This window comes from Tenrec ecaudatus, chromosome 16 (genome assembly GCF_050624435.1).
Source record: "Tenrec ecaudatus isolate mTenEca1 chromosome 16, mTenEca1.hap1, whole genome shotgun sequence".
In the NCBI taxonomy this organism is placed as follows: Eukaryota; Metazoa; Chordata; class Mammalia; order Afrosoricida; family Tenrecidae; genus Tenrec; species Tenrec ecaudatus.
The window spans coordinates 91,259,822-91,285,364 of NC_134545.1; the positions used below are offsets into that span (position 1 = coordinate 91,259,822).

Below are 25,543 nucleotides of genomic sequence, written 5' to 3' on the forward strand. Positions count from 1 at the left end.
TAGCCCTGGGAGGCGCAATCGCAGTTGTAGAAAGCCATGTCCTTCTCCTGAAAAGCAGATGGTGGTTTCAAACTGTGGGCTTTGAGGTTAGCAGCCCAACTTGTGATCACCATGCCACCAGAGCTCCTTCAGTGGTCATCCCAATCACCAGAACTCCTTCAATGGTCATCCTAATCACCAGAGCCCCTTCAGTGATCATCCCAATCACGTGTCATGCCCTGACCACGTTGGTCGAAAGGCCCTGAGCCAATCTTGTAACATCTTCTCACATAATGTGTGTGCCCCACTCCTGGTCCTGTTTCTGCTTCTGTAATCCCACTTAGAACTCTGAGGTATTGATCTACCACCAATCACGCCTTAGTGACCGCTTCCTTTGTCCTCCCACGTCCTTTTCAAAGCTCAGCAGCTCAGCAAATCCTCCGATGCCATTGTGAACTTCAGCTACTGCTCTCCCTCATCTGGGTGATGTTTTTGTGCTTTTCCTGTCTTTATCCTGTTTGAGACTTAATTAATGCTCTCCTTTCAAGTTATTTAAGATTTGGGCTATCTTTTTTACCCTAAAACCGTACTATTGCCTCATTATTATGTGTGTGACTTCTCTGTGAAAGTGCACATATGTGTATATATGCACTAAATAATATATATATACGCCTATGTACCTATTTATATTATACATTTTAAAAATTATGTACTTGTATGGGTGTATATAGGCATACATAAAGTAAACATAGTTAATATAGTCAACAAACTTTAGAAGTTTGAAACATTTTATTAGAGCTTAAACTTTGAGCACCTGGGTTTGCAAAGTGCTGTGGATGGCAATGACCGCCCACAATGCTTTGCAGGCTCCACACCTTGGTTAAATCTCCATTTAATCCTTGATTGGCCATTAACCAAGAATGTAAATAATCTTGCCCTCAGACAAAGTGTCTTGGAAAGTGGATGACCTCTGCCCCTCTCTGATCAGCCCTGGGAAGGACAGTCTTTCCCAAGGGCTTGCCTGGGTATGTCCTTGATGGAGAACTCTGGACTGTGGGCAGTACAAGAGTTGGAATGGTCATGAATTTTGTCCTGACTGCTGTGGTGAGAAGGTCCTGGACTAACCATGTAAGCCCTTCTAGCTAGCAATTTACAGGCCCCAATCATAGTTGCCGTCCCTTGCTTCTGTAGTCCCACCTGGCCCTATGATGTATTGATCTATCACCAATCAGCAATTTGTGACAGTTCTTGCTGTCCCACACCTGATTTATTTAGTATCGTGGTTCTGAATCCTCACTTGCCCTTTTGACCTCATGCTAATGGCCTCCCTCATTCAATTTGGATACGACTGGGTTGTGTGCTTTCTTTGTACTTTTTAAGAATTAATCCATGTTCTCCTTAAATTATACTTGAGATTGGAGTGTCTCTTGTACAAGAACACAACCTCCCAAATGTAATGAATTCAACTGCAAATGCCCAAATAGCAATGCATGATTTCAGTGTTTAAATTAATAAAAATAAATCTAAAATTGTCTGAGGCTATCTTTTAACATAGTAAAGAAATGTAAGTATGTATTGTAAGTAATACTGAGCTTTATTCCTCATACACTTCCTAACAACAAACCGCTACCACTCCTAGGGAACCTCTGCAGCTAGAGCAGTACTGCCCCTTTGGGTGCCCGAGACCCTGAATCTTTTGTAAAAAGCTTCACCTTTTTCCCACAGAGTGACTGTTGATTTCAAAATGCTCAAAATACTGACCCTGTGGTTAGCAGTCCAATATGTAATGCAATAAGCCACCAGGGCTCCTTCACATCTATTAAATCTGTTATTTATATAAAAATGATATACATTTATACATCACAACTTTAAATTTGTAATAGCATGTTTCTGATAATTTGGCTAATATATGTGCTTGGTAGAAAAAATGGGAAATGTACAAAAAGATTAAAAGGCAAATATTGTGTATAATTCCACACACATAATTTTTTACCATTTTGTTGCCTCTTTCTGCCTCTACATATTTTCCCTCAAATTGTTATCATGCTACATAAAAGACAAAATATTGCTTTGTCTTAGCGTAACAAAATAATGTGCTTATGCTATTAATTACTCTTTAGAAAACTGGCTTTCATGGAAGCATCATTAAACTTATTATGTGCGTACATGTATAGTTCATAAATGCATATACTGTTTACTCAATTCCATTCTTTATCCACGTTATTAATGTTCATATAGGCAGGATGATTTTGTGAGGGTATATCTATGTATATATGGAAATATCTTATTTGCTACTGTTCACACAGCTTTTTCCTAAGTATCTATTAAAATTAAACATATCAAAGCTTTAGGTTTATCTTTTAATATGAAAATTTATAAAAGCATTTTTATAGTGTCTCCTTGTTAAAGAAAAAGAAGTTTGACCATGGCCCCAAATCATATATCTGAATATTGCTTCTCAGGTGGAGTTTTCTAGAAACTGAATGATATCCCCAAGACTGTGGGAGTTGGTAGGCCCCCGAGTGCCCACGCCCAAAGGGCTCAGGCTGAGATGTGATGATGGAACAGGAGCACACACTATGTCTTTCCATGTCTTCTCTCTGCTGTCCAATCGGCATTTTTTCTTCTACCTGAATGTATGAATTAATTCTCACCTATAATCGGATATACATGTACAATTTCTGCTATTAACACTCAGTTTGAAAATGTCAATGTGTTTTGAGGCAATTGATAAAGTAAGTGAAATTTTGAGCATAATGCAAACGTCACATTGTTGACATTTGATTTTTATCTGTGAGAACCACAAGGTGAGTACAGTAAACTGTACCCAACTGGACTCAGCTATATGAAATACACAGTCCAAAAGTGTATATGCATGTGCACATGCACACACACACACACACACACAACCCTCTCTCCCAGCTATCTCAGTACACCTCACCTGTTATTAGTCACAGTTCACAGTTGGTGTGAAGACCGCCTGCTGGTTTCCGATAAGCCACCTTCCACCCCTTCACAGGTATCTGACCTGCTGCAGCTCTTCCACGGCCCACCTTTAGAAACACACCTTAGTAGTTTTTCAAGGAAAGTGCTCCATTTACATATTCCTTTTCTATTGAACACGTGTAAATTGGTGCCACCATGTGTATTTAGGCTTGTATCTCATTTTTCATTGACATATTTTTGATTGCTATGTGACCTTGCCCTATTTTTTTTCCCTCTAAGCAATGTGGTCTTTTATTGTGTTATTTTTCAAGACATGGGGGGAGGTGTATGGGAAGGCACATGTCACCTCATAGCAGGACTGGATTTAGAGAATTCCTTGGGAAAACTTCTAATGATAGTTCTTTATTACTTGGGGACAAACACTTTTGCCTTGTAAGAGTTTATTTTCCCTTAAACTCAGAAATTTTTCTAGCTATTGGACAGGCCCAAGTATTTGTTTTGCGGGGGTGGAAATCGGTCAAAGACTGACATTCAGTCCATTGGAGCAATTATGGATCTTCAGATGACTAGCTCCTGTTGGACCTTCAGATCCCAGAGAGCATCCATGAAGCGCTCCTTCCTAGACCACTCCACCTTCTCCCATCAACCCTCCCTCTTGTGCTTCTTGTCCTGCCATGTTGTATTTCATTCTTACATGTCAAAGTTGTCATATATGCTACAGCATTGTCAAATTAGGTTGTGTGCTCGTGGGTCCTACTGGAATACAGGCTTCATGCAGGCAGAAAGCGTATCTGCTTTGTTCAACAGTTAATGTTTTATAGTGATACCACCTAAATTATCAATTCATTATCTGCATGCTGTAACCCTGAATCTCTTTCCATGGGCTTAATATTAACTTTCTAGAACAGCCCTTTTCTTCATCTGTTCATCTAGAATTGTTCAGGGTGTTCCCACTGTGAAAGCTTTAGCCTAACAAAACATTATCAAAACACCATCAGGCTCAAAGGGAAATAGGTAAACAAATTATGTAATGATTCAGAAGCCAAACTTAAACCTTTGTTTTTCTTATGCCACTTTCTAGACAGTTTTTTTCTAACAGAAATCATTTTAGTTAAATCAATGTCTAAGAATAGCTCCCTGAATATAGCATCTTAAGTGGTAACAGAGACGAAGGGCAAGGATGTGTTGATTCTTGACAAACACCAATTGAAAATGTAATTAGAGGTGCAAGCTGGGGAAGGAGACATCGGACCTGAGCAGCCACCTCAGAGATCCTTGCTAAATAAAATGGACCTGCTCACAACACTGAGCTGAAAAAATCAGGGGTTGAGTTTCAGCAAACATTTATCTAGTGCCCCCTAATGGAAATGGCGAACACTAGATGTGAGGAAGGAAATAAGAAATACAGGGCTTCCTTTAGCTGAGTGTGAACCTGACAGAGGAAGGCATGAAGCCTACCATGTAGGCATAATGCCGAGATGTAAATAAGAGTTATTTAGAGGGAATTATATGTAAAATGACACAAACAAGCTGCACCTAATTCATGCCTTGGAGTTGCGGGAGATTTGTTGACCTGGAGGAGTACCGTGTCTAGCATCAGCCTCAGGATGCTCTAAATCACGTCCAACACTTCCCTGCTCGGCTCTGAATGTTAGAACATGTTTTCTGGGCTCGACTGCCTACCTGTGGCTGGGCTTGGTCAAGAGCAAGCACTGGCAGGACCCAGGGAGACCAGAGCGGAGCAAGGGAAGAATCATGCTACTCTTCCGTTCTCCTTTGCTTGGACAGCGTCACTTGCACTGGGCCATGTCCCCTCCACAGCACCAGCTCCTGACAGACATAACCTCTCCTCAGCTTCAACCTGGTAGCTCCAACCCAGGGGAGGAAAAAGCTTCCTGTCGGTGTTCGCCTCACACTTTACCCCTTCCATTACTCAACTGAACAACCAATGAATTGCCCTGGAGCTGACTCGGACGCCTGTGAATCCCATGCATGTCAGAGGAGCACTGGGTTCTGAAGTGTTTTCAATGGCTTCTTGGGTTTTTGTTTTTGTTTGTTTTGCTTTGTTTTTTCTCTTTCTCTGGAAGTACATCAGCAAAGTGTCTCTAGGAAGTTTGGAATTTCCAGCTTTTCGGTTGGCTGTGCACACAAATGTTTTACTCAACTACAATGACAAAATGGTGTCCAACGTGAGATGCCACTTACGGAGGATGCATAAGATTTAGATCCAGCCTAAAGGACTCGGATCCCAGCCATGCGCTTATTTCGCATCCACTTGAACTCAGCCATATGGGGCTCTGGGGAGTGACTCATCCTCAGTATGAGAGCCAAAAGGAGTCTTCTTCCAAATGTTATGGATGAGGACACGGGCTTTTTATTAAAGTCACTTGCTCAAGATCACACAGCTGGCGTAGTTGGAATTTGGAGAACTCTTAAGTTCCTCAATCCAGGTGCAAAGTTGGTTTTACTCGCCATCCAGCCTCCAGCCTTATGGTTTCAGATCATCGGGGATCGCCTCAGTCTGTTAGTGGCCACAGGACTATGAAGAGATTTAGGTATGTTGCCCACTCAACATTTCAAAACCTGGACAAAGAATCAGCGTGTCATTCATGCCAGAGCAAACGTCCTGGAGTGTTCTTTAAATAGAGTAAACGACTTTAGTAAAGAATTGTTTTATAGCTAACTGAAATGCAGGTAGAATTCAAGTAATAGGATATATTCTATTTTTCCAGGAAAACCTTGAACCTGTGTTGTTTGCTGGATTTTTCATGCAATTAGCTATGAAGAAATCTTAAGAAATATATCATTTCTGTGTATAGACTGTACACCCAAGTTTGGATAAAAGAAATACCGAGGCAGAAGTTTTAGAGACATTATCTGTTTAATAAATATGATTGTAAAAGCAATAAACAAGAGCAATTATACATTACACTACATAGTATTTAACAAAAAAATACATCAAAAAAGTCATTTTAAAATTAGAAGTAGTTCCAATACTATAAGAAAACTTTATTTTTTTTGTTTTTTAAATTGGCTTCCTATAAAAATAAGTTGGCAAATGAGGGAGTTCAATGCTCAGTTGGAATCCTGGAAAACACAGAACAGCTGCCAAGCACCCCACTGCTCTTAAAGTTGCTGTTTGGAACTTCTGAACGAAAGCAAAGCAAACCTCTGCCTTTTTGGACAGTGAATCCAATTAGGAGTACGCAAGGGAGAAAGCACTGGTTGGATAGTTCAGGGTCGAACCTGCGGTTTGCCTTCTGGGATTTGTGAAAACCTTGCAATATCAGATTTTTAGCTTGTCCTGAATCTTACCTTCCACATCTATCCTTCCTCACCAATCACTCTGGCCCTAAGCCCACCAAATTCCTGTGTTTGCACCTGCTGTTAGGGAGTAGGTAGGCACTTGGGTCCCTCCCGTTTGTAGGCTCACATTGCGATCTCTTTTGGACTGAGCTCGAATGCCCTGATCCCGTGGTTCTCAAAGTTTAGTGAACACTTGAGTCATCTGGAGGGCAGGTTAAATTAGAATGCTGGTTTCCACCCGAGGTTTCGGATGCAGTAGATCTGAATGAGGACCAAGACTTTCTGACACATGAACAGATGATGCTAATCCTGCTGGTCTCGGTCCCCACACTTTGAGAACCACGGGTTTGGGTCAGATGAAAAACGAGGTGCCCTTTGGGAAGCACCCTGCCTCATCAATCTCCTACAGGTGAGATAGAGCTTTGAGGGGTGGCACAGAAGGAAGCAGTACATATAGAACTGACAGGTGTCCCTTTGGGGTCACTTTCCAAGTGTCAAGCATCTCTTGCTTGCCTCCATAGTCATTAGGACCTAGAGGTCCATTCTTCTCTCTACCCGCTTACCACAGTCACCCATTTATCTCTTCAACAAACTCCGTGAGGCAAGGCACTGTGCTACATTATTCTTCTGAATTTCATAATTTCAAAGGATTAGTATTTGAATGGCAATTCTGAAAACTCCCTGTATTATTTTGGGTAAGCAGCTTTTGCTTTGCGGATTAAATTTGGGATGCTCCAACTGAAGAGAATCAATGGCGATGTTTCCTATTGGGACAGGAAGCCTGGTAGATGGGGGATCAGCTGCGTTCTACAGTTGGCTGACTGCTCCAGGCACGATCCATTTCCCAGATTCATACTGGGCACCCTCAACAAAAAAGCCTGCTTGATTAACTTCTGATAGCAGCATGGCTGCTCTTGCTGAGCCTGAGCTACGTAACAACAGGGTTCAGCCAGATGTTTGGGGCACCCATATTATGTCAGGTCCTGTTAGACACTATTTTGGCTTGCAAATACAGCCAAGGAGATGGCTTAGCTCTTCGTGTACTTTGCGGGAACTACGTTCATGTATATTTCACAATGGGGTCTGAGTGTGTCCAATTTATAATATTAAAGGGCATTCTGCTACAGTCTGCACTTTTTTTATGATGACCCTCAGAAAGTTGAGGGATTTCCTCATGTTTTGAAGCCAATCTACTTTGCTATCGTCAATGAGCTGCCATTTGTACATTTATTTATCCTTATCTTTTGTTCACTGATCCTCAACGGTCAGACAGGTTGCATGTCAAATAACTAGGATCCTCCTAAAGAATAAGATCTCCACGGGCTCTTTCAAAGTCATTGACCTTCTTAGCTATTAAATCTATTGGCCTGCTTCTCCTTCTAGTTAAGACCCACTGTATCCCACACATATTTTCACTCGGAGAGAGGAAATATTGGGTTCCAGCAACCTTCACAGGAGGAAATCGCCCCTGGAAGAATCTTCTGGACTCTGTCTGACTGCATGAGATCTTTTTGTAAGGTGCTGAGAGCACCACTATCCGTCTCCATGCTTTCTTTCCCAATGTTCACGGTCAGATTTGAATTGCTTTGCATATATAAACGCTTTCACACATTTGATATGTTTCCAGGAGGGAAAGGGCAGGGATATTTGAATGAGGCAGTTTCTAAAGGAGGAGACAAAGGATGCATGGAGCTGAACCCCGCTGGGCAGGCTGCAGCTTGGTCAGTGTGCATGGCAGCTGGCATGCTTGCAAGTGTACAAAGCTGACCAGAGATGGGGAACTTGGGAGGAAGAAGGTGCAAGGAGGGAGGAGGCTAGGCCAGTATTTAGGAAATGTCAGAATTGATATCCAAATATTAGCCACATGTTTGCGGAAGAAAAAAAAGGGGAAGCAGTTAGATAATTGGGGGTATGGGAGAGAGACCTTCAGACACATCAACAGGTCGTATGATCTAACGTGGATGGCAAACAAATGGAAGGGCAAGAGGAAGAAGGGTCATGAGATTCCATTTTTCCACATAAACTCGGACAGGAACAGGGAAAGCGGCAAGGGGAAGCAGCGGCGGGAGGAGATGAGCACGTATCAAGTGTGTCCACGTCTGACACGCCTGTCTCCCTGCTGCCTGCCTTCCCTGTTCTCCCTGCAGACATGAATTTCTTCCCTGTCCTCGGGGTCACACATCATTGAGAAAGTAGCCAGTGGCTACCCCTGCCCCGCAGAGCTCCCAAGGTCAACTCAGAGGGGAAATGGCAATAAGGAAGTTGGCCCAGAGAAACGGGCCGGGGTTTCAAGTCCTGTGCATGTTGTGTGTGTCTCGTGGAATGGTCTGGGTGGCTAATCCACCCAGGAGCCGGTAGTGCTAAAAGAGTTGTTTAATCTAGAGCCAAGAATACTTTCAAAAATACATGCAGATTTCCTTGGCCTCTATATGTTATGAAGTTTCTACAAACACGACCGATCAGAAAAAAGAGAAGGAGGAGAAACGGGGAGGGGAGTGTTTTCCAATAAAATAGAGCACCGGTATGTACACTGCCCCTCCAAACATGGTCTCAAGTTCGTGTCCACATGCACAGGCGTCAAGCTAACGACCCTTGTTGTCTGGGTCTGAAGAATTAAACAGTCCCGATGCAGTGAGTGTTTGCTTGTTTGGTTTTGGATTTTGTTTTTTATTTTATTTTGTTTGTTTTGTTTTTACTGGCGTCCTCCATTCATACATTTACATAGGTAGGGGTTTCTTTTGTGCTTTGAGTCTCAGCAACTATGGAAATACTTCCTGGCAAAATAGGAAACAGAATAACAAAGGAAAGAAAGGGGGAAGAAAAAACAAAACAAGAACAAAGTTAGTCGTCATGAAGGATGATGCACTTGACCAGAGCGCACTTCTCTCCTGATCAGCAGGTCGCCTGTAGCCTCGGGGGGGCTCTCCTTAAATTGCAAAGGGTGGACCGGCGGATCCCCGCTTTGGCGTTGAAGGTGGAGTGGCGTGTCTTGCTCTTTGCAATCGGAGAGTCGAGTCACCCGGTTGCGTAGAAGGGGAGGGGGGGGAGGGCAAAGCTACTCTCCTAAGAGAAAACGTGTAACACTTTACTCATCGGATGACACTGGACGTGGAAAGGTGTCAGAGACTGCAGCGCGCTGGGGGGTGGCGCGTCTGGTGACAGAGGGACGGCCACATGAATCGAGTCAAGAACAGCTGCGCTCCCTACCCGTGGCAATGGCATGGAGAACCCAGTGACCCCAAAAGATGCATTAGAAGTAAAGAGCTGGGGGGAAGGTGGGGAGGAGGTGGTACCATCTCTGAACTCAAAGAGAGAAAAGCCTTTTTTTTTCCTTTCTGTTTAACCCAGAGCCAGTCCGCGTTGTTGACTCTGTCGCCCCAAATACAAGAAAGTGGACTGCAAAAATTGGACCCCAGGTGTGGCAGAAGCTGTTATTACAACCACAATATGAGTCAGTGTCTGCATTTAAATTTCCCCTTCCACAGAGCCACAGAGCGTCCCCAATGATAGACAGGCCTATCACTGCCTCGCCCTGGAGCAACAGGTGAGAAACCTTAGGTAAGGCCCTTCTAGGGCTGCCGTGATCTCGTTCCGAATGAAGCATTGATCGTTAGACATCAATCTGCCACAGGAGCCGGGAAAGCAGGGCCCAGATGGAAACAGTGACAGCTTCAGCTCCGACGCGGACAGACAGGAGGAACCAGGGGGCGCGACCACTCTGCAGTGGAGGTCCCGTGGAGTTCTCTAACTTCCTGGGAATGTCCCCTTGTAATAAATAGGAGGAGGACCCGGCAGTGAAAGCTCAGGCTCTCCGAATCTAGCTGTCAGACCCGGGTGCCTCCTTCACAGGCGGAGAGTGAGTGCTATTGAAATATGAAGACTCTTTCGAGACTTCTGACACAGGACGCGGACAAAAAGGAAGGCAATGTCAGCCAGTTTGCTGTGTTACGGGTTGATTTTCCAGCAGCTGGTTCCTCTCTGGGGGGCCTACGCCCTGCGTGGTCTGCACACATTAAGCCCCTTGAGCTCAAATTCTCCAGATTCATCTTCCTAGCATGGGTAGGGGTAGGGGAAAGGGTGTCTAGATCTCTGCTAGATTTAGACAACACAGTCTGAGGGTGCTCAGGCTAGCCACGCTCAGGCCATCCCTGTTTGGCTGGGCCCTGGAGCAATGCAGCTCTCGGTCAAGTTCTGGCCACCGTGGCTCATTTCTGATCCTTCCGGAACTTCCCCTCACTCCCTGCCCGACCTTCCAGTGCACCATTTCCAGCCTAGGAGGTCTCTCTTTCGTGCATACTCAGAGCAAATGCTTGGCTCTTCGCCTGTGAACATTTGAAGCCCAGGTTTGGAGAGCAAGCGATTTTACCCAAGGGAGAATAAACTAAAGGGATATGGAGCAAACAAGATTTGTTTTTCTCCTCTCCAGCGGAAAGAAGCAGGGAAGGAGGAATCGCAGCAGTTTCTCTCAGGGGCGACAGAGCAGAAGAAAGTGGTTAACGTGAAGCCAGAGAGGGGTTAGAGCGAGGCTCAGTCAGGGACGACTGGCTGAACAGTCGAAGGCCGCTACTGGGAGGCATTTACCTATGAGCTGGGCTTCCACCTTCTCATCTAAGAGTTCCCTCTGAGGGCTACTGGGCCTGCTTTCGGGGTGACTGACGGGACTGATCATCTCTTGCTCTTTCTCATTCTGCATCTGGGCATACACATTAATGCCCGGGATCTTCCTAAAACATCAACAGAGACTGTCACTGCGGTGCTGGGGCAGGCGCGTCGCTGGGGACTTGTGCTTCTGCACCTGTTGGGGGGGGAGCAGGAGGGGAGCTGGGGGGCAGGGCTGGGCACGCACCTTTTGAACTTGTAGATGACGAACACTGCCAGCCCCACGAACACCACTGAGAGCAGCATCAGCATGGCTGATCCACTATGGGTCGGGGTGAGGTCCACCAGAGGGGCTAGGGGAGAAAACAATGCAAGGTCATCAGCAGAGAGGCTGGCAGCGAGATGCTGGGAGGGGCCCGCATCCCTCACACACAGGCATTGTGGGTCCCAAGGCAGTTCCTGGGATGTACAAGCCAGACCATGTCACACAGGGGATGTGGAGATTCACCCAAGCTCATTCCAGGCCCTGGTATGCTCCAGCCAACCATTCAAGCAAACACAGTGGAACACGGAGGCAAAGACCTCGGAGCCGGACTGCATGGATTCCAGCCTTGCTCGGCTATGTGCTGGCTCTGGGACCCTGGATGTGACACTTGACCATAAGCCATTGCCTTCGAATTCATCCCAACTTGTAACAAGCCTTAAAAACACATGAGAACTTCCCTGGAAGGTTTCCAAGGCTGTTAGTCTTTACAGAAACCAAAACGTTTCCTGCCGGTGGGTCCCAAGGCTGCTCTTTCAGTTGTTAAGTCCACTGCTTAACCACCGTGGCAAGGGGATCTCCTCGTTTTACCACGGTTTGCCTGCACGTGGCACAAGGAGACGGATAATAGTAAGAGGGGGCTTCGGAACATTTGTGCTGAAATTCTATTCTTTTTAAGTCCATTCTTTCACAGATACTTTGAAGCCCCCGATATATCTACATTGGCTTATTTACCTCAGTGGTTTGCTGTGGAGACTAAATAAGCCAGTAGATGAGAAGCAATAAGAATCATACTCATCTGCTAATCAGAAGGTTGGTGGTTCAAACTCACCACCTACTCTACTAGAGAAAACCGAGGCTGTCTGCTTCTGTTAAGATTTTCAAACTTCGAAACACAATCGGGGTTCTGGCCTGTCCTATAGGATTGCTATGAGTTGGAATTGGCTTGATGGAAGTGGGTTTGTGTTAGCTTTTATGGCTACTGTTTTTATTATTGTTATTAGTGAACATTTGCAATATTTCTTTTCAATAATAGTATGTATATATAACATGTATGTTGATAAATGTAGTGTCATCTTCATCTAATAATATTTAGATTTGTTTATGTTAATTTTTAACTATGCTATTTCTTAAATGTTTCCATACTCTGAGGACAAATGTTCCCCACTAAGCACTGTAGCTAATCCGTAAAACCACCAGGGATGAACCCCGCTTCTGTCCCTCCCTCATTATTCCCCTAGCACCTGAGAAAGAACTTGTCTCTATTTATATGCAGAAACTGAGGGCTACCTGGAGATCTGGCAAGGCTCTGTTGTTGGAGGGCTGTGTGTAACTTTACTGTCTCTGCTCTCCCAAAGTGCAGGGAGCCCCTGCCAACATGCCCTGGCCCCTGACCTCCCATCTGCAGTGAGTTCTCCTCCGTAAGCTCTTCCGTCCTCTGAGAAAGCAGCTGTGGTTATCACCCCAGAGTCTCCCTCCCTGAGCTCCCCCTGGAGTGTAGCTCTCTGAAGGCTGGCCCCCCAGCTCCACACCTTCCCCGATACCTGGGTCAAGCCCGTTGGACTTGTCATGATTTTGTTTGCAGTTAATCTCCACCCTCTAGAAAGCTGACATTTTGTAAAGACAGCATTGCCCAAGCATGAAAGACCGAGCACATGTACCCTGTGCAAGCCTGGATGCTGACCTTTACCTTCCATCAATTCAAGCAAAGTCTCGTACCCAGAGATAGGGCTGACCTTTACACACCGTTCCGGGGGCTTTTCCCTGCCGAGAACTGAGAGGGCCCTGTTCTTGTTGCCCAGGCACAGAGTTCAAGGGGAAGTGACGAGAATAGCAAGGGTCTCGGGCAGCTGCTGCTCAGAGATGACATTCCACCACCAGAAAACCAACCCTTTCTAACACGTCTATGCTTCCAGCGAACACAAAATCCACCCTTCTTTCTCGGGAAACAGGCTGAGAAAGTTGGGTTGGACTGATTTTTGGAAGGCGCCGCAATGCAAGACCTCTTGCAAACCTCTCTCCCCTGGAAGGCAAGCACTGCGTGAGCACTGAAGTACACGCGGAGTGGGAAGAGTACGTGGCCCCACGGCAGGGTGGTACCCAAGGCAAATTTACTCTCAAAGTTAGAAGATAAAAGTTTTACCTTGGGTATGGTTTTGTTCTGGGTCTTAGATGCCTGATACCTGATCCCATCAACACCTCATGATCACACAGGCTGGAAGCATGGAGTGGAGACCCAAAGCCCATCTGTAGACAATTGGACATCCCTTCACAGAAGGGTCACAAGGAGGAGATGAGCCAGTCAGGGTGCAGTATAGCACTGAGGAAACATACAACTTTCCTCTAGTTCCTTAATGCTTCCTTCCCCCACTATCATGACCTCAATTCTACCTTACAAATTGGATTAGACCAGAACATGCACACTGCTACATATATGAGCCCACAACACAGGGAATCCAGGATAGATAAACCCCTCAGGGCCAACAATGAGAATAGAGATACCAGGAGGATTAGGGGAAGGTGCGGAGAAAGAGGGGGAATCGATCACAGGATCAACATATAAGCCCCCTCCCAGGGGGATGAGTAACAGAAAAGTGGGTGAAGGACAACAGAGGATGATTTAAGATATGAAAATAATAATCTATGACTCATATGAAGGGTTCATGAGAGTGGGCGGGGGAAGGAGGAGGAAAAATGAGGAGCTGATATCAGGGGCTCAAGTAGAAAGAAAATGCTTTGAAAATGATGATGGCAGCATATGTACAAATGTGCTTGATACAATGGATGATTGTATGGATTGTGATGAGATGTAAGAGCCCCCAGTAAAAGTAGATTTTAAAAAAAGAAAAGTTTCTTTTAACTACATAGGCAAGCACAACACCATCAGCAAAGGGGTCCAGAAGTACTTTACAACACATTCCTACTGCCCTGGGTTTCCGGGAAGAAAGTGAATATCTTCTATTTGTCACAGATGCTTCTGTAAGTATAGGATCCCTGGTGGTATAGTGGGTTACACTTTGGCTATGAATCCCATGGTCAGCAGTTTGAAACCACCAGTTTCTCTGCTTGAGAAAGATGAGGCTTTCTACTCACAAAAAGAGTTAAAGGCTTTTGTCTGAGTCATTTTTCTGTCCCCCCCCCTCTCTCAGAGACAGTCATTTTCTATATACTTTACCGTGGGATAATTCATTGGGGATATTAGTAAATCCCCCAAATATTTTTAATCAAGTGGATTAGAACTAACACTATAGCACAAGAAAGCAAATGAACAAGTGGCACAACTTAAAACAATGATCAAGTTTGCAAAGACGCAGTTAGAATCCGAACACGTCACCTTGGATTGTATACATAGAAATAGAACATACATGTACACGCACGTGTACCAGGGGGTTTCAAAAAGTTCGTGGGGAAATTCCGTTCTCTTTTAATTCCATTGCTCCACCCACTCTCTGAAACTCCCCTGTGTGTGTGTGTGTTCATGGACATGTGGGCGTGTGTGCATCTACACATGCACACACACCCACATGCCACATACAGTGGTGACAGACATGAGAAATGAGCACTCGTGGGTCAATCACTCCACTTCAACAGCCACCAATGTAGCGCCAGTTTTCCTGAACTCTGCTCCCACTCAATTTTGAAGCAAATAATTATAAATCCTATCAATTCATCTGTAACTCTAACAGGCAGGTTATCCCTTTTTAATATTAATCAATACTATTAGCACACCCAAATGAATAACAACACATATTTTTAAGGTCATTTTCCCACATAAACTCTGAAATGGACGGGGATCCAACTGAGGCCCCATCATGTCTCGTCAGAGACTGCAATAAAGATAACTGCCAACCTACCAAGCATTCATTCAGAAGACCAGCGCTTCAGCGAAATTAAGGACACGGAGCTTGCTGGAAAGGGCTGGCATTAGAAATAATTGGAAAATCTAAAGCGAGGGTGATGACAATGGCAAGGTTCTGGGTAACCCAGCAGGCAGCCACCCCCCCCCCCCCCGCACACTATCTCTCATCTCTCTCACACACAGTGGGGCATTATTTCCTTCTCTTCCCCCTCCCTCCTCTCTTCTCTCTCTTCCTTCATCACAAGGCAAACCCGCCTTCCCATTCTTTTTTCAAAAAAATCATTTTATTGGGGGCTTGTACAATACTTATCACAATCCATATATACATCCATTGTGTCAAGAACATATGTACATTTGTTGCCATCATCATTCTCAAAACATTTGCCTTCTACTTGAGCCCTTAAGATCTGCTGCTCATTTTCCCCCTCCCTCCCCACTGCCCCCCACCTCGTGAGCCCTTCATCCTTCATATATTATTATCATTTTGTCATATATTACACTGTCTGACGTCTCCACCTGCCCTCTTCTCTGCTGTCCCTCCCTCAGGGATGAGGTTATGTGTAGATTCCTGTAATCAATCCCCCTTTCTACCCCACATTCTCTCCACCCTCCAGGCATCGCCACTCTCATCACTGGTTCTGGAGGAGTCATCTGTCCTGGATTCCCTGTGTTTCCAGTTGCTATCTGTACCAGATTTGCAAGATTGTATTGGGATCATGATAGTGGGGGGGGTGTATTTAAGTACTAGAGGAAAGTTATATATTTCGTCGTTGCTACCCTGCACCCTGCCTGGTTCATCTCCTCCCACAGTCCCTCAGCAAGGGGTGTCTGGTTGGCTAGTTGGCTACCTTTGGGCTTTGAGTCTCCACTCTGCACTCACCTACCTTTTCAATTATATGATTTTATGTTCCTTGATGCTTAATACCTGATCCCTTCGACAGCTCGTGGTCACACAGGCTGGTGTGTTTCTTCCATGTGGGCTTTGTTGCTTCTGAGCTATATGATCGATTGTTTATCTTTGAGCCTTTAAGACCCCAGACCCGCCTTCCCATTCTAATTCACGCACCCTCAAACCATCCTGCCTACACAAGCAACATCAACACTGCAAAGTACTTAACATAAAATCATTTGGAACAAGCAGCTTTTGTACCTCTAGTTCCAAATGTGTGCTAGCTCTTCCCCTCTCCGGCCAGGCAAGATGGCCAGAGGGGGTGAAGGCAGGAGACTGAGACCCAGTGGACCTACTGCCCACTGGGTGTGTCCCTTGGTTGCTGTGGGCCTCTGCTCTGCACCTGAATATAAATGGGCCATGATTATGCCTCTCCGCAGCAGCTGCATCTCTTCAGCTGCCCCACACTCAGGTGTGCTTGTGCGTGTTTTGCTGAGGAATGGAAACTTGTGATAAATGGGCTTTTGCTTGTTGTGTGGAATTGACATAAATTAGTCCCTCTCCAATTTCACCCTAAATGAAAGTGGGTGTGTGGGGAAATGTGCTGAACAGTCGACCGGCCATTCCTTGTGCTCAGAGGAAAGCAAGAAAATAAGCAGTGCTTCATGTAATTCAACATGTCTCGTGTTGGGAACGGGCACACCAAGTTTACAAAGTCTTAGGGGAAACAGAAATGTATATTATTATTACGTGCTGCTCTCCTGTAATAATACTGATTTCAAAAGAGCAATGTTTACAGTAAGACAGCCCAAGGTCACTGCCATTGAGTCGATGCTGACTCAGAGCGACTGCCTTGAGGGTTTCCGAGACTGTAACTGCTTCTGGAGCAGAAAGCCCGGTCTTTCTCCCAAGAAGCTGCTGGTTTTGAACTGCCAGCCAAGCAGATCGCAACCCAACTCATAACCCCTATAGCATCGGTCTGCTTATGATGCCCAATATGTTGTTGTTCGTTGTCCTGGCATCATCTCTCACTGCCAATGAGTCTATTGTGACTCACAGTGACCTTATAGGATAGAGTAGAACTGCTCCCTGGGGTTCCTGCAGCTGCAGGTATTTAGAAGAGCAAACCCCGGTTTAGGGTCGGTGCCTATTAACTAAATCCAGTGCATGGCCTCTTCCCCTTCAGCGGAGCAGCTGACGGACTCAAACTGCTCACCTGCCTACCTCGTGGTTGGTAGCCCAACACGTGTCTCACTGTGCCAAATGGACCCCTTGGAATCATCGACTCGCTGATGTCTAATCGATGCCGACTCATAGCGACCCAGTCTCCAACTCACTGCCATCAGGCTTGTGCTGACTCACAATGACCCTATGGGACAGGGGAGCACTGACCTATGGGTTTCCAATCCTGTAACTCTGTACTGAGAAGAAAGTCTCATCTTTCTCCTGAGCAGTGGACACATAACCACGACACCACCTGGGCTCCTTGGAATTGTATAGTCAGTGCCAAATAAACAGCCAAGGAACACACTATCTTTTCAATGACCTCATATGCATGTGAAAGCTGACACCAAGAAGGAGGAGGAGGAGGAGGAGGAGGAGGAGGAGGATACGCATTCCACATGTGGTGTTGACGAGGGATACTATGTCACAGGCTGTCAATAGAGTGAACACCTCAGTCTTTGGTTCCTTAGAAGTGAGGAGGGCAAGACCTCCACTTGCGTATTTAGGGCACATCATTAAGAAAGACCAATCGCTCGAAAAGGACATCCTGTTTGGTCAAGTCATGGACCAACAAAGGCAATACCTCAATGAGAGGAAATGACACAACAGCTGCAGCAATGGACACAGAATGCCAACAATAATAAACATGGGGCTACATGAGACAACATGTTTTCCATCCCAAGGCTGCCATGAATGTGAGCTGATTTGATGACAGCGAACAATGACAGGGTGTAGATGCTAAACATTAAAATCTCTATTTGGGGTTAAGTATGGTCGCATCTCAGAATCAAATCCTGACGGGGTCATTCATGGGCCAGGTGATCGTCATGTCCTCATCTCCAAAATGGAGACAAGGCAGGTACACAGGAAGTTGTGCAAGTGAAATGAGATGGAGTCTGTGAAGTGCGGGTCTACCGGGCCTGCCATATAGTTCAAACCCAACGAAGTCAGCAGTCAGTGTGATTGCGGCCATGTTTGCGAAAGCGAGTGCTCACAGATGACAAAATTAGTTGCAGGCTCAAATCATTGTGGGGAGTAGTGTATGCAGCACCGGGCTCGTGTCTTGGAACGTCTCAGTCCAGGTTCACGGATGTTCTTCAGGGAAGAATACCATTGAACCACAGGGTCTCACACACTTCTCTGAGCACAGTCCCTCTGCAGAGCTACGACCACATAACCATTCCCAAGAGCAAACGGTTCTCTTGGAACAAACGGTGCAGTTTTGCTCTGTGCTTGCTCTGTTTCCATGTTTTCAAATAGATTACCTGACAGCACCACCTGCAGAATATCTTTACTCTTATTTTTACTCTTAATCTTTACTCTTATCTTTACTGTCTTATCTTTACTCTTAATTCTGTCTTATCTTTACTCTTATCTTTACTGTCTTATCTTTACTGTCTTATCTTTACTGTCTTATCTTTACTCTTAATTCTGTTGAAGGGTCTCTCCTCCAGAACTTCTGGCTGCACTGAGACTCTGAAACTTGATCTTTCCATCCTACATTTCTAATGCCACACTTACTGCCAGCAGGAAGTTGCGGAAGCCAGATCACCATATTTGGATTTGATTTTACCTCTCCTGATCCCCCAAATAGGCCTAAGAGAAGTTTTTCATATGGGCCCAGAGTATCACAAAGCCTATGTCGTCTGAAATTGTTTGTCAGAGTCAGGTGATCTAAAGTGCAGAAAGAGCAAGTTGGCTGGAAGATTTCCATTTATAGAGCCAACAAGTGACCCCTTTGCTGCCAATCTAGACTCACTCACAGGAGTCCCGAGGAGCCTTTTTCCTGACTGTGATAAAAGCCAGGCTCTCAAAGATCAGGCTGGCTCGGAAGGCCCGGGGAAGGCTCTGGTGACTGCCATTCAGCCCTTTGCTGGGTTTAACCTGGGGATGAATCTTAGGCAACACCCAGCCACAGAGCACTGCGTGTGCGCTGCCAAGCAGAAACAATAATGAATGGCGACACTCCATCACGGTGTCTGGCAGACAGACGGGGGAAAAGGATGCCTTTCGGTGTAGTTAAGTTACAAACAAGAAGGACCCTGCTCATTATGAAAAATACTTCTCAAAATGACCAAAGCCAAACAAGATTAATAAAATACAAACACACACGTACACCCCTTCGGTCCCTTTGGTGAGAGCAGGGACTTGTACATAAAATGGTGAAGCAAGAGTCTGTGAGACACTGTAGAACCACCTCCTTGCTGGCTTCTGGTATATTTATGGAAGTCATTCTTTTCTCACATGGTGAGGAGGGATATGTTTAGATCTCATGGCACTTATCAGAACACCATCATGATTTCATAATCATCAAAGGTTCATGAATCTGTGAACTCCCCTATTACTTGGAGAGGGGGAAAAAGAAATATTTATTGTGGGGAAAAATGCCTCCAGCATGACTTTACTCACAAAAGACTTGGAAACGAAATCTGTGTAGATAATGAGGCAACCAGAGACTAAAGAGACAGATAAATTTATTGGCTGTGGAAGAGTTTCACTAGTACTAATTTCATCCCTAAATGGAAAATGTTATTGCAACAATTTATTTCACTTTACAGTGCAGAGCTCCACAGCTCCTGGCTGGCATCTGCATCTGTAACGATAGCTTAGATTATCCGGTATTTTCTAAGGCTTCTTGACTATTGCTAATGCTGCCTTTCAGTGGAGTGTCTTCCTCAACACTAAATGGTAGGCTAAAAGCACGGCATATTATGACCTAGGCTGAATTCTCAGCCCCTTATGCCTTCCTATGCTCACTCAGACCAAATTCAACTTGAGCCTGGGAAGATGAACTCTCATACCTCTATGATGATATCTGTTTTATTATACCTGCAAACGAAATGGCAGGAGGAGGCAACAGTTACCACAGGAGCCAGGAGAACAAGAGAGCTAGTAGTTTCCTTAAATACTCACACATAGCCTTGACCAGAAAACTCCTTCCCATCCTTTGACTCTGAGTTGACTCCTGTCATAGTGACTCTGTGGGATGTAACAGAACTACCCGCAGGCTTTCCAAGACTACATCTTTATTGCGGAAGACGGCCTCATCTTTCTCTTGGGAAGTAGCTGGTCGATTTGAGCTCCTTGTCTTCAAGGTAGCAGTTCAGTACTTAATCCACTGTCTCATCAGAGCTTAATTTTGAAAAAGACCTATTTTTGTAAACATATCAGTGTAAACAAGGCACCTGTTCGACAGACGGGGGAGGTTGGAAGGAGGACTCCTGTGAAATGTATTTACTGAGTTTGGCTTCACCTGAGACTGTGCACCTTTCCTTTGAGAAATAATAACTTTATCCATGTTTTTACCACCCGTTACTGTTGCTAGTTTCTGTTGAGTGAAAGTGGACTCACGGGGTCCCCATCTCTGGAGAACAAAGCTGGACCCTAGAGTTGCCAAGGCTGGGACTTTTCAGAAGCGGATGGCCAGTCCTCTCTTAACAACGGGCACCTTGATGTAGGTTGGATCCACCAACCTTCCAGCTAGATGTCTAGTTCTTCACTGTTAGTGCCACCCAAGGACTCAGTTTTTTATCTTGTGTCTCCAAAAAAAAGAGCAATGATCCAGTTGCAAAGCGAAAAGAACAACTTCTTAATCATTAATATCTGAATCAGGAGCCGTGGTGACAGTGGCAGGTGAGTGTTGGTCTGTACATAAGGCTCTGCAGTAGGACAGTGAGCCTATCTCAAGATTGACAGTTGCAGAACCCCACACACGGTCACTAGGAAGAGGAATCGAACTGATGGCGGGAGGTTTGGTTTTTGTTGTCGCATGTTAAGTATCATTCTTTGCTCAGATTAGCACATGAATAGCATCTAGATAATATCACGTGTTTAATGTCCATAAAGTTCATGGCTACGCAATTATAGCTGCCCCTAGGATTCCAGTTTAGCCTCGAATAACACATTTCCAACTGCTTCTTGGCCTCAACTCTTGGGTAATCTTTATCATTCATCTAGATCCTGGTGGTAGTATGAGGGGGCTTCAAAACTCCATGGGAAAATGCCATTATCTTGTAATTACGTTTTCCATGGACGTGGAGAGGCCCCCTCATATGTCCTGAACTCAGAAGCGCTTCATACGCCCGCCCTTTCTCCTATAGCCCTTTACCCATCCTATCAATTAGGTTAGTTCCAAATGTGCCCCCAAATTAGATTTTAATGTTCATTACTAATTACTGCTACACGTAATATCACAGACCCGCCTGATCGGATCCCTGCCTCTGTTTCCATGGCTGTCCTGAGTTGTGAATCAGATGGATGGCAGGAGATGGATACACACACACACACACACATCTCCCGGCTCCGCAGGTGAGTGCTTTACAGCAGGGGCTGATGTGATAGAAGCGGCTAGGCGCTCAGCATCATTCAGATAACTTGCTAGAATCACAGTCTTGAGCATCACCCCTGGAGACTTAAAGCTAGGACACATGCCAAGGGGACTTAATATCTGCACTTTCAAAACCTTTCCAAGTGCGCTGCAACACAGTTTGAGTTGATGAATACCTGCTTTGCTAAACTCAAAAGCAAACTCACCTCGATTGAGTTGATTCCCACTCAAAGGGACCTTACAGGGCAGGGTAGAGTTAACCCTTTCCATTTCTGAGACAGTACATCTTCATAGAAACAGAAAGCCTCATCTTTTTCTCATCATGTGGCTGGTGGGTTCGAACATAGGCTGTGTGGTTAGCAGCTCAATGTGTAGCCGACCATGCCACCAGGGCTCCTGAGAGGCCTCCTCGCAAGCATCTTTTCTACTGAGTTGGGAAGGGCTTTTCAAACACAGAGTAGGGATTTACTTGCCCCCAGGGGGGTTGACGAAACCATCTAGTCTTCTAGTTCACCTGTGCCCAAGTCCTACCTCACATTCTTGAGCTTATTGATTCAGTAAAGAACTCCTACAAAATGCAAATAATCGCCAAAGGATGGTTTACTCTGGGTGGTGCAAATGGCTCACATCCTATAGGCTGCTGACGGAAACGCTGGCAGTTCCGCGTCTACCAGAGGTACTGTCGAAGGAGGCCTGGCGACCCGTGTGCCCACATTCAGGCACTGAAAATTCTATGGAGGGCACTTCTCCTAGTCTCTCACATGCAAGGCTGCCAGGAGTCAGAACAAACTCACCAGCAACCTGCTTATGTATTAATCTGGTTAGGCGTGTACTCACTCCCATAAAATGCCAGTGTTCTGATGAACCACATAACTATCCTCTAGTTCTTTAATATTTCCTCACTTCAATATTTTGGTTTTAATTTGTTTTACCTCATTAATCATGTTAGATTTGTGTAGGTTCATTTGCATATTTAAGATATTTGGTACACGAAAACCTAGATAACCCTTCAGAAACAGTAAGAGGAGTAATGGTTCCCAGAGGGCACGGGAAGAGAGGGTCCTGGGGAATAGGGAGCTGATAGCATTGATGACTTATATGAATGGATATGTTGGGTTGCGTAGGGTACACCAAAAGAAAAAAAAGTCTTATAGGAAAAAAAGAAATAAATAGGGTTCCCGGGTGGTAGAGTAGGGGAGGGAGGGAGGGGATAAAGGGGAACAGATATCAAGGAGTTCAAGAAGAAAGAACATGCTTTGAAACGGATTTTGGTAGCAATTGTACAATACTGCTTGATGTGATTGAACTATGAAATGTTATGTTATCTGTAGGAGCTCCCAATAAAATGATTAAAAATAAATAAAACTACTTTTGTGGTTTTAAAAAAATCCAGTGTTGTCTTTTACTTTCTCAATCTGTAATCTCTATCCTTGTATAGTTCCTGATCTAGTGTACCATAGACAAATCAAGATTTAAAGCTAACTCACCCCATATGTGCCAACTGAATTTATGACCATGGGTCCTCGTGTCAAAAATACAGAGTGCAGTGGAGATGGAGAGACTTGTGGCATCAATTAGGGGTCTCTTTTACCACCTGCTGGCTGGATCCCTGGCTCTCTCTTTCTACCCTCCCCAGGGAGCTACTCCTCTGTCCCAGCTCCTGCGGTCAGCCCCATGCTGAGGAGGACACCCCAGTTTACTGTCGCCTCTGGTCTTGGTCTTCTCATCCATGCTCAAGCCCCTATCAACTGGGAGAAGGGATTTTCCCTTCTATGTTCTGAGACCTAAAACTCAACGGGAGATACAAACGTGATCATTTCTGGCAACCAAGAGACTCACACTCCGTGGTTTCATTGCAAATACACTGTTAAAAAATTAGAAAGGTTTACTGACCGCTCCCCAAACCCGTAATGTAAAAGTCATGATGGGCTCCCTGTCTCATATGTATTGTACTTTCAAATCACAGATTGCCACTAATAAGCGCGTCCTCGCTAGCATGCATGCGTGGCCGAGAGCAAAGTCCATAATACACTGGCATGGATTTTATCCATTTCCCTGTCCATAATGTTGTATTCAGTGAATATATCAAAACAGAAATATTTGGGGACACACTCAAGATGTCCAAATCCATGTCAGTTTGCATTTATGTCAGACAATGCCCCTCTGTTGCACCCTGGTTGGCCCACTCAGTGTCATCTTGTTAATTGCTCCCATTGCTCCATAGGGTTTCTGAGACTGTAGATCTTGATGGGAGCTGACAGCCTCATCTTTCTCCCAAAGAGTGGCTGGTGAGTTTGAACTACCAACCTGTCGGTTAACAGACCGATGTTAACAGGCCCACTGCACCAACAGGGCCCCTCGACTTTGCTTGACACAAGCCCTCAAACTAGCATACATAATTCTCACTTTGTGGTGAATTCTTTCCTATTGAACATTAAAGCTTACCTTTTATTGAACTTCCGGCACAAATTATTTTATTCTTTTCATATAGAATTAGCAACGAGTCATGCAGCTGGCATTTGCACCTTCAAACTAGCCTGGGCGAAGGGAGGAAGGGTCCTAATTCATCTCCTTCCACTTGATGAACCACAGTTTTAAACAAATAATTGCAGAATGAGGCACTGAGTCAAGCAAGCAGTAAGAAGATAAATCGGAAATGGTCCTTGCCTTCAGTAAATTCCAAGTTTCCGGGGAAAATCATTGGCATTTTAGAGATATTTTCTTAACAGCTTATGCCTGTTCTTCTCTAATTATCTGTAGAGATAAAATGGCCTAAAGTAAGTTCCAAACCTTCCTGTATGCCTTGCTGTGAGAACTCTCCCCTAAAATTATGCCAAAGCTCTTAAAATATCCGAGAGTAAAAGCCAGGGAGAAAACGTGGATGAGAGGGATGGCAAGGGAAGACAGATCCTCTGGTCGATGTCACAAAAGCTATGAAAAGGTCTGGCTAGTTTGCTGAGATGAGGATGGTGCACCTTGAGGTGTGTGACCCTGAGCTCCACTAGGAGGGAGGCTGATCTCTGATTTTGAGAATACTCCTGAAAGTGAGCAGAGAGGAAAATATTGCTGAACACGTGATACCTTCTGCAGGCTACTTGACTAACAGCTCCCTTTGCAGTCCTTCCTGATACTATCTTGAAGCTTATGCTCCAGGGCCCAGGACTCCACAGAGGGTAGGTACAATTTTTCTTTAACCCACCTACTCTTCACATGGGTATATTCAGTGATCATACACCTTAAAGCCAAAAGGATGCCTGTTGTTCTAAGGTGTGGAGATAGGTTCATTTGGGGGGTGCTTTATGGGTAAGTGAGTGTAAGAATGTAAGAATGAAAATTTCTGGTGATAAGTAACTTGTATCATGTCCTGAACACAGGTTCCCAGCGACGTAAACTAGAGCTGCAGAGGAACAGACCGTTTGAGGCTTTGACTATTTGTATGCATGGTCAAAAGTGGTTGTGTACTTAATAAGCTACAAAAGCAATGTTTCTTGAGCATCTAATATCTGTGGAATCCATGCTAGGTGCAGCAGTGATGACCATATTAAAATATGATTCCCTCTGCCATTAAGAAGTTTAATCAGATAGATGATGATAAGGCTCACAGACATTGGACAGATAAAGATTTAACATCTGTGAGCCTTCACTAGGGAGCAAGACGACAGACCAGGACAAGGGCCTCTGGACAGGATCCATCTGAATGACGGTCACAAGCCAAGCCTCCAGATACACTTGGGAGATGGGGAGAGGAAGGGAGGAGGGGAGAAATGACCCCACCAGGGGCAGTGTGAGCAAAGGTTCACTTCAATCAGAACTAGTCTTCCCAAACTGCCTTTTCCAGTTCTCCGGGTTGGTTTGCAACCACACAGTCTGTGTGTGCTTTGAGGAGACCAAGCCAGGTCCTAAAAGCCAAAGGAAGCCTCCGTCAACATTCTTGATACCAGGACTTCAGTCTCTCCCTACCAAAATACTATTTCAAGTCTCTTCCTTCCACAAAGAGAATTTTGAAATGATCGCTGTCAGAAGTATTAGGGACTCAAGAGGAATTAACTTGCATAGAAACCAAGAAGCACAGGGACGGCTAAGAACAAAAAAAGGACCAAGTTCAAAGTTTAGTTCAGCTTAAAGTTAGTGAATTCCCAAACAAGTGGGGGA

General features: G+C 45.0%; 1 protein-coding gene across 4 annotated transcripts in view; it reads right to left on the reverse strand.

Annotated features, from left to right (window-relative positions):
• Window positions 1–5,993: 5,993 nt before the first annotated feature.
• The window catches only part of SORCS1 (sortilin related VPS10 domain containing receptor 1), a 630,965-nt gene continuing 611,415 nt past the window's right edge, over window positions 5,994–25,543 (reverse strand). Inside the window, exons 25-27 of one of the 4 annotated variants that reach the window (XM_075534299.1) lie at window positions 11,078–11,183; window positions 10,813–10,955; window positions 5,994–6,073 (exon numbers count right to left, since the gene is read on the reverse strand). In XM_075534299.1, the coding sequence (XP_075390414.1) occupies window positions 5,994–6,073; window positions 10,813–10,955; window positions 11,078–11,183 (329 nt within the window). Of the gene's footprint in view, window positions 6,074–8,940; window positions 9,006–9,158; window positions 9,295–10,812; window positions 10,956–11,077; window positions 11,184–25,543 lie in introns of those variants that run through there. The other 3 variants (XM_075534300.1, XM_075534302.1, XM_075534301.1) reach the window with 3 other exon arrangements.